The following is a 13,019-nucleotide window of genomic DNA, read 5'->3' as shown; positions in this document are numbered from 1 at the left end:
AGGCTGTGAATATTTTTTTTTCTTTTTTTAAATTTGCAAAGATTTCAAACTTCTTTCACATTGTCATTATGGGGTATTGTTTGTAGAATTTTGAGTAAAATAATCCATTTTGGAATAAGGCTGCAACATAACAAGATGTGGAAAAAGTGAAGCGTTGTGAATTCTTCCCGGATGCACTGTATACATGATCCTGCGCAGCGCAGCCGCCCTGTAGCAGTAAATCAGCTATGGGGCGGTCGGGAAGTGGTTAAATTAATTTGTTTTAGTAGAACCACTTCTGCCGGAACATAGACTGACTGGCATGATACCATTGGACCCGATATGGTGCCTATATGTAAAAAGAGATCAAAGTCTTTACCAAGTAACTACAGACTTCTATAGTTGGGAAGATACTGGGAAGTTGAATAAAAGAGCAGAGTAGGTTTTGTTAGTAAATAATATTTTAAGCAACAGACAACAAAGATTCACAAAAGATATAAGTTGTCAAACAAATCTGATTTCTTCTTGTGAGGTAAGCAAAACCTTAGACAAAGGAGTGGCTGTGGTCGTAGTACCATGTTTCCCTGAAAATAAGACCTAGCTTTACCACTTGCCACCCGCCCACCGCCAAATGACGGCTGGGCGGTGCGGCTCTCATTTTGGGTGGCCGTCTTATGATCACCACCCAGAACGGGCGCGCCATGTTGCTAGGACACGGCGTGACCCTAACACCCTTAAAGAGCCTAGGCTCTTTAACCATGCGATTGGCTGTGTCACATGTAAACAAAGAGATTCCAGTAATCGGCGCTCCTTGCCTCACACAAACGGTGTGTGAGGAAAGGAACTGACGATCAGCGGCATATCTTCCCAGGGGGACATCTAAGGCCCCGTACACACGAGAGGATCGATCCGCTGAAATTGATCCGCGGATCGGTTTCAGCGGATAGATCCGCTGGTGTGTACGATCCAGCGGATATTTATCCGCGGATATATTTCGGGCCGACCGATTTCCAGCGGATAAAAATTTCTTAGCATGCTAAGAAATCTATCCGCTGGAATCGGCTCCAGCGGATCGATCCAGTGGTCTGTACAGACTCACCGGATCGATCCGTCCGAACCCATCCAAATCATTACGACGCATGCGTGGCATTCCTTATATGACAGCGTCGCGCACGTCGCCGCGTCATCATCGCGCCGACGGCGCGACACGTCATCGCGATGGGAATTCGGCGCGGATTTCGATCCGATGGTGTGTACACTCCATCGGATCAAAATCCTCAGAGGATTTATCCGCGGAAACGGTCCAGAGGACCGTATCCGCGGATAAATCCTATCGTGTGTACTAGGCCTTAGTATGTAATCAAGGCACTGATCATCAGTGCCCTGATTACAATTAAGTGTCACCAGTGCCCACAATTGCCAGCCATCAGTGCCCACAATTGCCAGCCAGTGGCCATTAGTAATGCCAGTCAGTGCCAGTTAGCTATCACTGCTCCCCATCAATGCCACCCATCAATGCTGCCTATCAGTGCCCACCAGTGGCACCCATAAGTGCGGCATATTCATGCCACCCAATTAGTGCCCATAAGTGCCGCCTCATCAGCACCCATCAGTGAAGGATAAAAATTACTTATTTACAAAATTTAGTATTAATGGCCTTTCCCCCCAAAAAATCACATACACTGTGCATTCTATGCATTAAGATAAAAAAAATTGTGTGTAGCAGCCCCCCTATCTACCTACCTGAGCCCATCTGTATCCAGCGATGACCACGAATGTCTAAACCATGACTATGTCTGAATGGACACACAGAGCTTTGACTCGACTCCAGTGCCCCCATAGGAAGATGCTGACTTTGGGGACACTCAATAGGAGGGAAGGGGCCAGGAGCAGCAAAGAGGGACCAGAGAAGAGGAGGATACAGGCTGCTCTATGCTAAACTAACTGCACAGAGGAGGTAAGTATAACTTATTATTATTATTTTTTTAAAGAGACTTTACAATAACTTTAAGCCTGGCTTTCTGTCTTGCCCTTAATTCTTTTAATAGAGATATGTGGAACAGTGCCTAATTATTATGCTTTCCAACCAGCATCACTGAAAATCTGCTGAATCTAGATGTAATGGGAAATTGCGTGGACTAGTTAACTTATGCACACTGGAAATGTTTTCTGTGAAGCATTGCTTGTTGCCTGAAATCCCTCTTCAAGGACTGTTAATTTACAGGCTGTAAGACCGTTGCAGATTGTAATGATGTTTTCTGACTTCTTGCAGAATTCCAAAGCCCACGTAGTGCTGCTGTAGCTGCTGCCGATATATGTACCCATGGTGGATTCATGTGTCAGAAGGCAGTCACCTCCAGTCACTTTCTTCACTGGTTTCAAGATGCAGTGCTTAGTACTCCCTTACACACAGAGCTTATGCTTGAAAACAACCCTAAGGTAAGAAATGTCCTGTAATCCTAAGAGCAGCAGCTTATCTGTACCCATTTGACCTCATGTTAGAAACGTAAATGGTTCTGCATACCTAGCCTATGACCACATCTTTTATTTTAAAAAACAAAACAACAAAAAACAAAAAAACTTAATGGATCACAGAATTGAAATCAGACCTATGAAGGAGCTGCAAATTTAGCATAAAATACTCGACACAAGAGGGTAGATGCCACCCGGAAGGGTTTGCCAAGAGTATGTCAACTAAAACCATTAAAGGAGAAGTCTAGCCAAAGCTTGTTTTGCATTCCGGTGACCTGTTTTTAGCAGACAGTGGACTGAAGTCCGTGACATGAAAGACGTGACCAATCACAGCATGAACCAGGTAGTGCCGGTAAACGACTTTCCTTGGTTTGCGCTGACAGGAAGAGCCAATCCCTGTCAAAGGAGGGGGGGGGGTCTGTGCTGATAATCAGCACATTGATTATCAGCACAGTACCCATCAATTGTACCCATCAGCTGCCAATCGGTGCCCAGTCTGTGCCCAATAAAGTGCCAATTAATGCCCACCATAGTGGCAGTGTCCATCACAGTGCCAATCAATGCCCAGCATTAACACCTGTCCAGTACCTGCCCAATCAATGCTGCCCATCAATGCCGCCTGTCGGTGCCCATCAGTGCCGCCTGTCAAGGCCACCTATCGGTGCCCATCAATGCTACATATCAGTGCCACCTTATCAGTGCCCATCCGTGAAGGAGAAAGCAACATTTTATAACAGAAACAAAAAAAAATTTGGTCTTTTTTAGTTTGTTTAGCAAAAAATAAAAACCACTGAGGTGATTAAATACCAAAAGAAAGCTCTATTTGTGGGAAAAAAATGATAAAAAATGTTGTTTGGGTACAGTGTTGCATGACCTCACAATTGTCATTCAAAGTGCGACAGCGCTAAAAGCTCAAAACTGCTCTGGAAGGAAGCTGCAAAAGTGCCCGGTATTAAAGTGGTTAAAGGATTTGAAGATTTCTTGTTAAAAAAATAAAAGGAAAAAAAATATTGTCTTCAAGCCTTCAGTTTGCCCAAAAAAAACAACATTGCTATTGTGAATGGGCTGCACAACCTCTTAACCTTGCTTGAAAGTATTTTGTTCTCTTCTAGTACCAATATTCCACCATTATTGTAATTGTACCCATTATGGGTATACCAAGTTTAACATACATACTGTATACTGTAGATCTTGCTGCCAAAAATGCAATAGAATGAAATGTTAAAACTTGTACCGACCCCAGGGGCGTACCTACAGCGGTCGCAGGGGGCCTGTGTGCCCCCCCCCCCCGCGCTGTATGCCTGGATAGGAGGAGGGGGGCTGCATACAGTGGAACCAATTTCTCCATTGTCCTGCATCCACTGAATGCCTGCAGGAGGGAGAGGAGAAAAAATGACATTCAGTGGCTGCCGGAGGAAAATGGAGTGATCACTTCCTCTCTATGCAACAACCCCCTCCTCCTATACAACTTCCTTCTGCTGCCCCCCACGAGGAAGGGGGTTGTAAATGTGTTATATACCGGCCCCTTCTTTTTCTGAATGGTGAGTCAGTGATCCGTAACGATCACTGACTGCCGATTCATAACCGAGTCATAGTAAACTGTTTACTATGCTTCAGTTTGTGATTAATGGGAAGCTCTGCACAGAGCTATTCCTGTCCATTCATTTTGTGCAGCTGAGGCTGCAGAGAAAAAGATTGAGGGGTATGTCCTCAATCTCCTTTCTCTGTCTCAAAGGTGGATCAGGGTGAGGTGAGGTTAGACCCCTCATATTTCACCAACTGGGCTACTAAAATTTTTGAAAAATAAATATATTATTGTAAAAATAGAAAAAAAAAGTAAAATAAATAAAAATAAGCTACTGACACCAGTGGTGGAACTTCCAGGGTCACAAGGGTCCCACTTGCGCCCGGGCCCTGGTGTTCCACCACCGAGCTAGGAGGGAAGGGCCCTGTGTCCCCGAAGGTTCTAGTTACGCCACTGACCCATCTTACTTATACAAAGTTATTATCTTGTTACTCTAATATACATTTCTCCCTCTTCTGAGGCTCTGTGGATAGAGGAAGGAACATGTCACTCTGAAGATTATCCATCTTCACTTCATATGGACCATTTTATATGCTTTGATTTCACTTTTATCACAAGTGGTTAATTTATAATATTTTGATATAAATGTATTTTAGTTTTGCGCCAATAGGAGTTTCTCAAGATTATTGTTGTGCATGTAACAATTATTGCTATTTTTCATCTAGCCACTGGGTGGCACTATTTTTATTGATAAAGCATCACCTCATTTATTCATTGTATGTTAATATAGGTAGCGCTTCACTTTTATATTTATAAATTATCATAGTTATGTGGATACAGTTTTTGTGTTAAGCAGCCGCCAACACGCACATTTTACATTTTATTGATTTTGATAAATTCACAGTAGTGCAGAAGCCCTTTTAACCACTTGGCACGTAAACCCACTTAATAACCAGACCAATTTTCAGCTTTCGGTGCTCTCACAATTTGAATGACAATTACTTAGTCATACAACATTGTACCCAAATGAAATTTTAGTCCTTTTTTTCACACAAATAGAGCTTTCTTTTGATGGTATTTAATCACCGTTGGGTTTTTTATTTTTTGCGCTATAAGAGAAAAAAGACTGAAAATTCTGTAAAAAAAAATGAATTTTCCTTTGTTTCTGTTATAAAATTTAGCAAATTTAGTATTTTTTCTTCATTCTTTTGCATAAATGTGAAAGATGAAGTTACGCCGAGTAAATAGATACCCAACATGTCACCCTTCAAAATTGCACACGCTCGTGGAATGGCGCCAAACTTTGCTACTTAAAAATCCCCATAGGCGACAATGCAGGGTATTGTGGGGTATTTCAGAGTATTTTGGGGTATTTCAGAGTATTTTGGGGTATTGCAGAGTATGGGGGGGTATTGCAGAGTATTGCACAGGGAGGGATGGATGGCTGGATCTGTGACTGCATTTGTCACAGATCCAGCCCACAGCAGCTGCTGCTGCATCCGCTCTCTCCCCTCTCCTCTCTCACACTGTACCGATCGGTACAGAGAGGGGAGGGAGGAACCAGCGTCATCACACGACGCCGGTTTGTTTACAAGTGATCGCTCCGTCATTGGACAGAGCGATCACGTGGTAAACTGCCACTATCAGCGGCGATTTACCGTGATCCGCTGGGTCCGGAGGACCCGGCGGTCACGGACATTCCTGTGTGCGCGCGGGAGCGCGATTCTGGGAGGACGTCCATGAGAGGACGTCCCAGAGTTAAGCAACCCCCTTGTAGACGTATTTCGTCTATAGGGCGGTTGTTAACTGGTTAATATTCTTAGCTACCATTCATATGATGCAAAAAAAAAAAACAGTACAGGCAAAACACTTTCATGCCCCCCCGCCCTTTTTTTTCTCTTTACAAAGAGAAGATTTACATAGGATTTAATGGGAAATAGTTTTCATGCGCTTTTGTTGCCATGGTAAAGCACGGCTAAAGCGCACCAACATGAAAATGGGTATTCACTTTTGCTGGATACATACTTGAGATCTTATCCCTTTAAAAACAAATCCGCATTAGTAGTTGTGATATTTCTGTTCAGAGTCCTCATTAATAGATGTTTTGATAACCCTGTTCTTTTATTTGTTTTCTCAGGCTTATCTTTCAGAAATAATAAAGAACACGGATATGAAAATGAATCAGATTTATAAGAATCTTCCAGGGAACACCCTGTGTCTTCTCCTTTTCCCTGGTAACAATAGGTGAGAAAAATGTGTCCGTATCGGGTCAGGAGTGTTGGCTTCTTTTACTATCAAATCACAGTCTAAGAAGCTAAACTGGGGAAAACTGGCTGAACAATTAGGGCCAGATTCATAGAGAATTACGTTACGCTGCGGCGGCGGCGTAACGTATCCCATTTACGCTACACCGCCGCAAGTTTACAGCGTAAGTGCCTGATTCACAAAGCTCTTGCCTGTAAACTTGCGGCGGTGTAACGTAAATGCGCTCGGCGCAAGCCCGCCTAATTCAAATGGGGCGGGCACCATTTAAATTAGGCGCGTTCCCGCGCCGAACGTACTGCGCATGCTCCGTCGGGAAAATTACCCGACGTGCATTGCGCTAAATGACGTCAAACGGACGTCATTTGCTTAGACGTTCACGTAAATGCCGTCCAGCGCTATTCGCTGACGACTTACGCAAACGACGTGAATTTTCAAATTTCGACGCGGGAACGACGGCCATACTTAACATGGGTTAGTCCACCTAGAGGGCATCCCTAGTTTTACGCGGCGTATCTCGATGGAAACGACGTAAAGTTAGAGCGACGGGTAACGCGGACGTTCGTTAATCGCCGTAACTAGTGATTTGCATATTCTGCGCCGACCGCAATGAAATCGCCACCTAGCGGCCGGCCTAGAATTGCATCCTAAGATCCGACGGTGTAATTCAATTACACCTGTCGGATCTTAGGGCTATCTATGCGGAACTGATTCTATGAATCAGAGATACGACGGTGTATCAGGAGATACGCCGTCGTATCTCGGCTGTGAATCTGGCCCTTATTCACTACTCTTTATAGCAAATTGCACCATTTATCTACACTTGCACTATAAAGAAACCCTACAGATAAATTATAGCCCTGAACTACTTCACCACCAGGCTAGTTTTCAGATTTCTGCGCTGTTAAGTTTGATACATAATTACTCAGTCCAGGGGCATAACTAGAAATCACAGGGCCCCGTAGCAAAATGTTGTATGGCCCCCCTCCCCCCCATTTGCCACTACTGTGACCCATCAGGTGCTGCCCGGCACTTACCTGTCTACCTGAATTCCTTCGCTTTGCTAACACACAGCTGAGTGAACAGCGAACGCCCACCATGGAGCCTGCTGTGCACATTTTTGGGTGCCTACTAGAACCTATGGCTCTAATCAGGCGCCTCCAAAAAAAACACCCCAACGACCATAGATAGATTCATGCAATGCATGAATCTATCTATGGTGATTAGAGCGGTGCAGGAGAGAGGGGGCAGCGCTCCTGCGCCCTTACATTCCTTATCCTCACCGGGTCCCATAGCGCGCGTGTGTGGGTCGCTATGGCGGTAGTTCTGCCCCTGATTCAGTCATACAATATTGTACCCAAATGCAGTATTCTAATACATTTTTTTAGATGGATAGAGATTTTACTTGGTGGCATTTAATAGCCACAGTTTTTTTTATACTATGTGAAGAAAAAAGTATCGAAAAAAATAGGATTTTTGTACTCACCGTAAATTCCTTTTCTCCGAGTCCATGGACGGACATAGCCTTAATCTTGACAAAGTGGGTATTGGCCTTCCTTTAGGAGTGACTAGGCAAAAAGTGTTAACAACTTCAAAGCTGAACAGCCCCACCCAGGGGGTGGTCATACTGGCTATTTCCCCTCAGCCTGCACTAAGCAGCTCAGTTCGTCAAAATCAGTACAAAAAAAAAAGAGGGGTGGGTGCTGTGTCCGTCCATGAACTCAGAGAAAAGGTTTTTCACGTGAGTACAAAAATCCCATTTTCTCTTTCGTTCATGGACGGACACAGACTTAATCTTGACAAAGTGGGAAGTCCCAAAGCAGTATCAAAAACGAGGGGTGGGAACAGCATAAAATTAAACTTCACCCCCAAAAAAAACAGAGCTCCTCAACTGAGGAGTTGTAACTCTAAACAGCCGCCTGCAAAACCTTGTGGCCGAAAGAAGCATCTGAAGATGCACTCACATCAACTTGTAAAGTTTAGTGAACGGGCGACCAGGTCACCGCCTTACACACCTGGGAAACAGACGCTTGATGTCAGAAAGCCCAAGAGGCACCAATTGCCCTGGTCGAATGCATCGTGACAGGAAAGGGGGGCGCCCGACCCTTTATGGCATAAGCCTGATCACGATCTGTTGGATCCACCTCAAAATGGTGGCCGATGAGACCTCTGGGCCCTTCTTGGGACCAGCCACCGAAACAAACAGTCTGGAATAAAAAAACCTCCAGGCCTATGGGCCCAAAGGGAGCCATGTCTTCTCCTTAGCTAGGCAGAAAAAAACTGAGCTGCTTAATGCAGGCTGAGGGGATATAGCCAGTAGGACCGCCCCCTGGGTGGGGCTGTTCAGCTTTGAAGTTGTTAACACTTTCTGCCTAGTCACTCCTAAAGGAAGGCTAATACCCACTTTGGCAAGATTAAGGTTGTGTCCGTCCATGAACGAAAGAGAAAGATAGATATATTTCGGTTGAAAAACACATCAAATTAAAATTCTGGAATAGACAGGAAAATGTTGCACCTTTTTTGACAGTCCAAGACACTCCAAAATGTTATAACAACTCACAAAGTAAATATGTAGTCAAATCCATATCTACAGTGTCCGCGTCCCGCCAATGATGTACCCCGGCCACTAGAGGTGCTCACAGGGTTGGAGGAGATGTCAGGCATCCTCCCCCCCCCCCCTCAAGCTGCCCAGAACCCCACTTTAAGTGCCAATCAGCACTGCCTCATCAGTGCTCAACAGTGAAGGAGAAAACGTGCTTATTTACAAAGTTTTATAACAGAAACACCTTTATATATATATATATATATATATATATATATATATATATATATATATATATATATATATATATATATATATATATATATATATATATTTTTCGGTCTTTTATTATTTATAGTGCAAAAAATAAAAACAATTGTCATTCATAATGCGACCACGCTAAAAGCTGAAAATTGGACTGGGCAGGAAGGGGGTAAAAGTGACCTTGTTAGTGTTAAATGGTCGGTCTCATCCCTGTAACTGCACAAGAGTTTTTCTGTTGAAAAACAACAGACTGACTGGTTAGATCACCAGATGAAAAAAGAAAACCAATACAGACATCACAACTAAGAATTGGTAAGTAAATGTTTGCTTTGGGGTTTAATACTGCTTTAAACATAGTAGTAAAAGGGTAAAAGACTGGAGCTTATTATAGAAACTGAGAAGGTGTCACTAAAGAGAATTAAAGAGCATTTGCACTCAGTTGTAACTGAGCTCAACCAAGAGCATCCCTGTGTGTGCATAAAACTTCACCACTGAGGCCTTGTACACACGGTCGGACCATACAGATGAGACTGGCCCGACGGACCGTTTTGATCGGTTCACCTCTGAAGTGGCCGTACGGCCTGATATGTGTACACACCATCAGTTCAAAATCCGATCGGGTCAGAAGGCGGTGACGTAAAACACACGACGTGCTGAATAAAACTAAGTTCAATGCTTCCAAGCATGCGTCGACTTGATTCTGAGCATGCGCGGGTTTTGAACCGATGCTTTTCTGTACTAACCATCGGTTTGGTCCTATGGGGCAGCGGTCCATCGGTTCGGTTTTGAAGCATGTTTAGAAATTTTGGACCGAAGGAAAACAGACCGATATCCTATACACACGGTCGGTTTGGTCCGATGAAAATTAACTTGGCTTTATTCTCATCGGACCAAACCGACCGTGTGTACGGGGCCTAAGGCATTGCCCTCTCTGAATAAGTGTAACAACGCTTTTAATCCAAAGAGATTGGTTCTTTTTTTATATAATCTCTTTTGGGGGGTGGGGGATAGATCATTTTGATAGTTTTCAGTCATAAAATCATTAAATATTGACAGTGCCATAGTTTAATGAATATTTGCTTATATTTCCATTCTAGGGACGGTGGAGTCCTTCCAGGCTTTGGTTTGATGGGAATAAAAACTGACCACATGTAATTTATAAATATTATTTTTATCATTGTACATTTTAAATTTTTATCATGTAAAAATAAAATATCTTTTTCAAACTGGTTTAGGGATTACTGTTTTATTATATGGTACAGTTGTTAACTGGTTGCCGACCAGCCGCCGTAGTTTTACGGCGGCAGGTCGGCTCCCCTGCGCAAAAGCACGTAGCTATATGTCAGCTCTCGCGCAGGCCACTAGGGGCGCGGGCGTGCGTGCGCTCTCCGACTCCCGTGCACATGCCCGGCGGGCGCGATCGCCGGCCGGGCACACGTGATCGCTCGTTACAGAGCGAGGACCGGGAGCTGTGTGTGTAAACATACAGCTCCCGGTCCTGTCAGGGAGAAAAATGCTGATCTTCTGTTCATACAATGTATGAACAGAAGATCAGTCATTTCCCCATGTCAGTCCACCCCCCCACAGTTAGAACACACCCAGGGAACATACTTAAAGGATCACTAAAGGAAAATATTTTTTTAGCTAAATAGCTTCCTTTACCTTACTGCAGTCCCGATTTCATGTCCTCATTGTTCGTTCTTGCTTTGAAGTAGCTGTAATTCTGCTGTGATCTCCACACTTCCTGCTTGTCTGGCTCCTTATGAAAAATATCATGGCAGCTTTTCACTGTGGTCTAAGCTGTCTGTCTAAAACTCCTCAGAACCAATCAGATTAATTTTAAAAACAAAACACTGCCCTGGATTTGTTTGTTTTTGTTCTGTGTCTCTCTCTACTTCACAGAAACATGAAACCAGTTTAAAAGTGAAAGTGAAACTAGAGGCACATTTTATGATTGATTTGTATCCATTTTTAATCATTTTTAAAAGGAATCGGTTAACTTTTATGTCTCTATACCCTGTAAACAGTAATTTCAGCAAAAAATTGTTTTTCCTTTAGTGAACCTTTAACCCCTTCCCCGCCCCCTAGTGTTAACCCCTTCCCTGCCAGTGGCATTTTTATAGTATTTTCTAATACATTTTTTTAGATGGATAGAGATTTTACTTGGTGGCATTTAATAGCCACAGTTTTTTTTATACTATGTGAAGAAAAAAGTATCGAAAAAAATAGGATTTTTGTACTCACCGTAAATTCCTTTTCTCCGAGTCCATGGACGGACATAGCCTTAATCTTGACAAAGTGGGTATTGGCCTTCCTTTAGGAGTGACTAGGCAAAAAGTGTTAACAACTTCAAAGCTGAACAGCCCCACCCAGGGGGTGGTCATACTGGCTATTTCCCCTCAGCCTGCACTAAGCAGCTCAGTTCGTCAAAATCAGTACAAAAAAAAAAGAGGGGTGGGTGCTGTGTCCGTCCATGAACTCAGAGAAAAGGTTTTTCACGTGAGTACAAAAATCCCATTTTCTCTTTCGTTCATGGACGGACACAGACTTAATCTTGACAAAGTGGGAAGTCCCAAAGCAGTATCAAAAACGAGGGGTGGGAACAGCATAAAATTAAACTTCACCCCCAAAAAAAACAGAGCTCCTCAACTGAGGAGTTGTAACTCTAAACAGCCGCCTGCAAAACCTTGTGGCCGAAAGAAGCATCTGAAGATGCACTCACATCAACTTGTAAAGTTTAGTGAACGGGCGACCAGGTCACCGCCTTACACACCTGGGAAACAGACGCTTGATGTCAGAAAGCCCAAGAGGCACCAATTGCCCTGGTCGAATGCATCGTGACAGGAAAGGGGGGCGCCCGACCCTTTATGGCATAAGCCTGATCACGATCTGTTGGATCCACCTCAAAATGGTGGCCGATGAGACCTCTGGGCCCTTCTTGGGACCAGCCACCGAAACAAACAGTCTGGAATAAAAAAACCTCCAGGCCTATGGGCCCAAAGGGAGCCATGTCTTCTCCTTAGCTAGGCAGAAAAAAACTGAGCTGCTTAATGCAGGCTGAGGGGATATAGCCAGTAGGACCGCCCCCTGGGTGGGGCTGTTCAGCTTTGAAGTTGTTAACACTTTCTGCCTAGTCACTCCTAAAGGAAGGCTAATACCCACTTTGGCAAGATTAAGGTTGTGTCCGTCCATGAACGAAAGAGAAAGATAGATATATTTCGGTTGAAAAACACATCAAATTAAAATTCTGGAATAGACAGGAAAATGTTGCACCTTTTTTGACAGTCCAAGACACTCCAAAATGTTATAACAACTCACAAAGTAAATATGTAGTCAAATCCATATCTACAGTGTCCGCGTCCCGCCAATGATGTACCCCGGCCACTAGAGGTGCTCACAGGGTTGGAGGAGATGTCAGGCATCCTCCCCCCCCCCTCAAGCTGCCCAGAACCCCACTTTAAGTGCCAATCAGCACTGCCTCATCAGTGCTCAACAGTGAAGGAGAAAACGTGCTTATTTACAAAGTTTTATAACAGAAACACCTTTTTATATATATATATATATATATATATATATATATATATATATATATATATATATATATATATATATATATATATATATATATATATATATATATATATATTTCGGTCTTTTATTATTTATAGTGCAAAAAATAAAAACAATTGTCATTCATAATGCGACCACGCTAAAAGCTGAAAATTGGACTGGGCAGGAAGGGGGTAAAAGTGACCTTGTTAGTGTTAAATGGTCGGTCTCATCCCTGTAACTGCACAAGAGTTTTTCTGTTGAAAAACAACAGACTGACTGGTTAGATCACCAGATGAAAAAAGAAAACCAATACAGACATCACAACTAAGAATTGGTAAGTAAATGTTTGCTTTGGGGTTTAATACTGCTTTAAACATAGTAGTAAAAGGGTAAAAGACTGGAGCTTATTATAGAAACTGAGAA

At 43.3% G+C, this 13,019-nt stretch overlaps 1 protein-coding gene across 1 annotated transcript in view; it reads left to right on the top strand.

Moving 5' to 3' along the window:
- The window catches only part of REXO5 (RNA exonuclease 5), a 92,752-nt gene extending 82,506 nt beyond the window's left edge, over positions 1–10,246 (top strand). The window contains exons 18-20 of the mRNA XM_040356850.1: positions 2,252–2,418; positions 6,114–6,220; positions 10,142–10,246. Of these exons, the coding sequence (XP_040212784.1) occupies positions 2,252–2,418; positions 6,114–6,220; positions 10,142–10,199 (332 nt within the window). The 3' untranslated portion in view covers positions 10,200–10,246. The remainder of the gene's footprint in view (positions 1–2,251; positions 2,419–6,113; positions 6,221–10,141) is intronic.
- Positions 10,247–13,019: the final 2,773 nt, after the last annotated feature.

The sequence above is a fragment of the Rana temporaria genome, chromosome 6, assembly GCF_905171775.1.
Source record: "Rana temporaria chromosome 6, aRanTem1.1, whole genome shotgun sequence".
NCBI classification, from domain to species: Eukaryota; Metazoa; Chordata; class Amphibia; order Anura; family Ranidae; genus Rana; species Rana temporaria.
The sequence above is the reverse complement of the archived record's forward strand: the minus strand, read 5'-3'. Positions and strand labels throughout refer to the sequence as shown.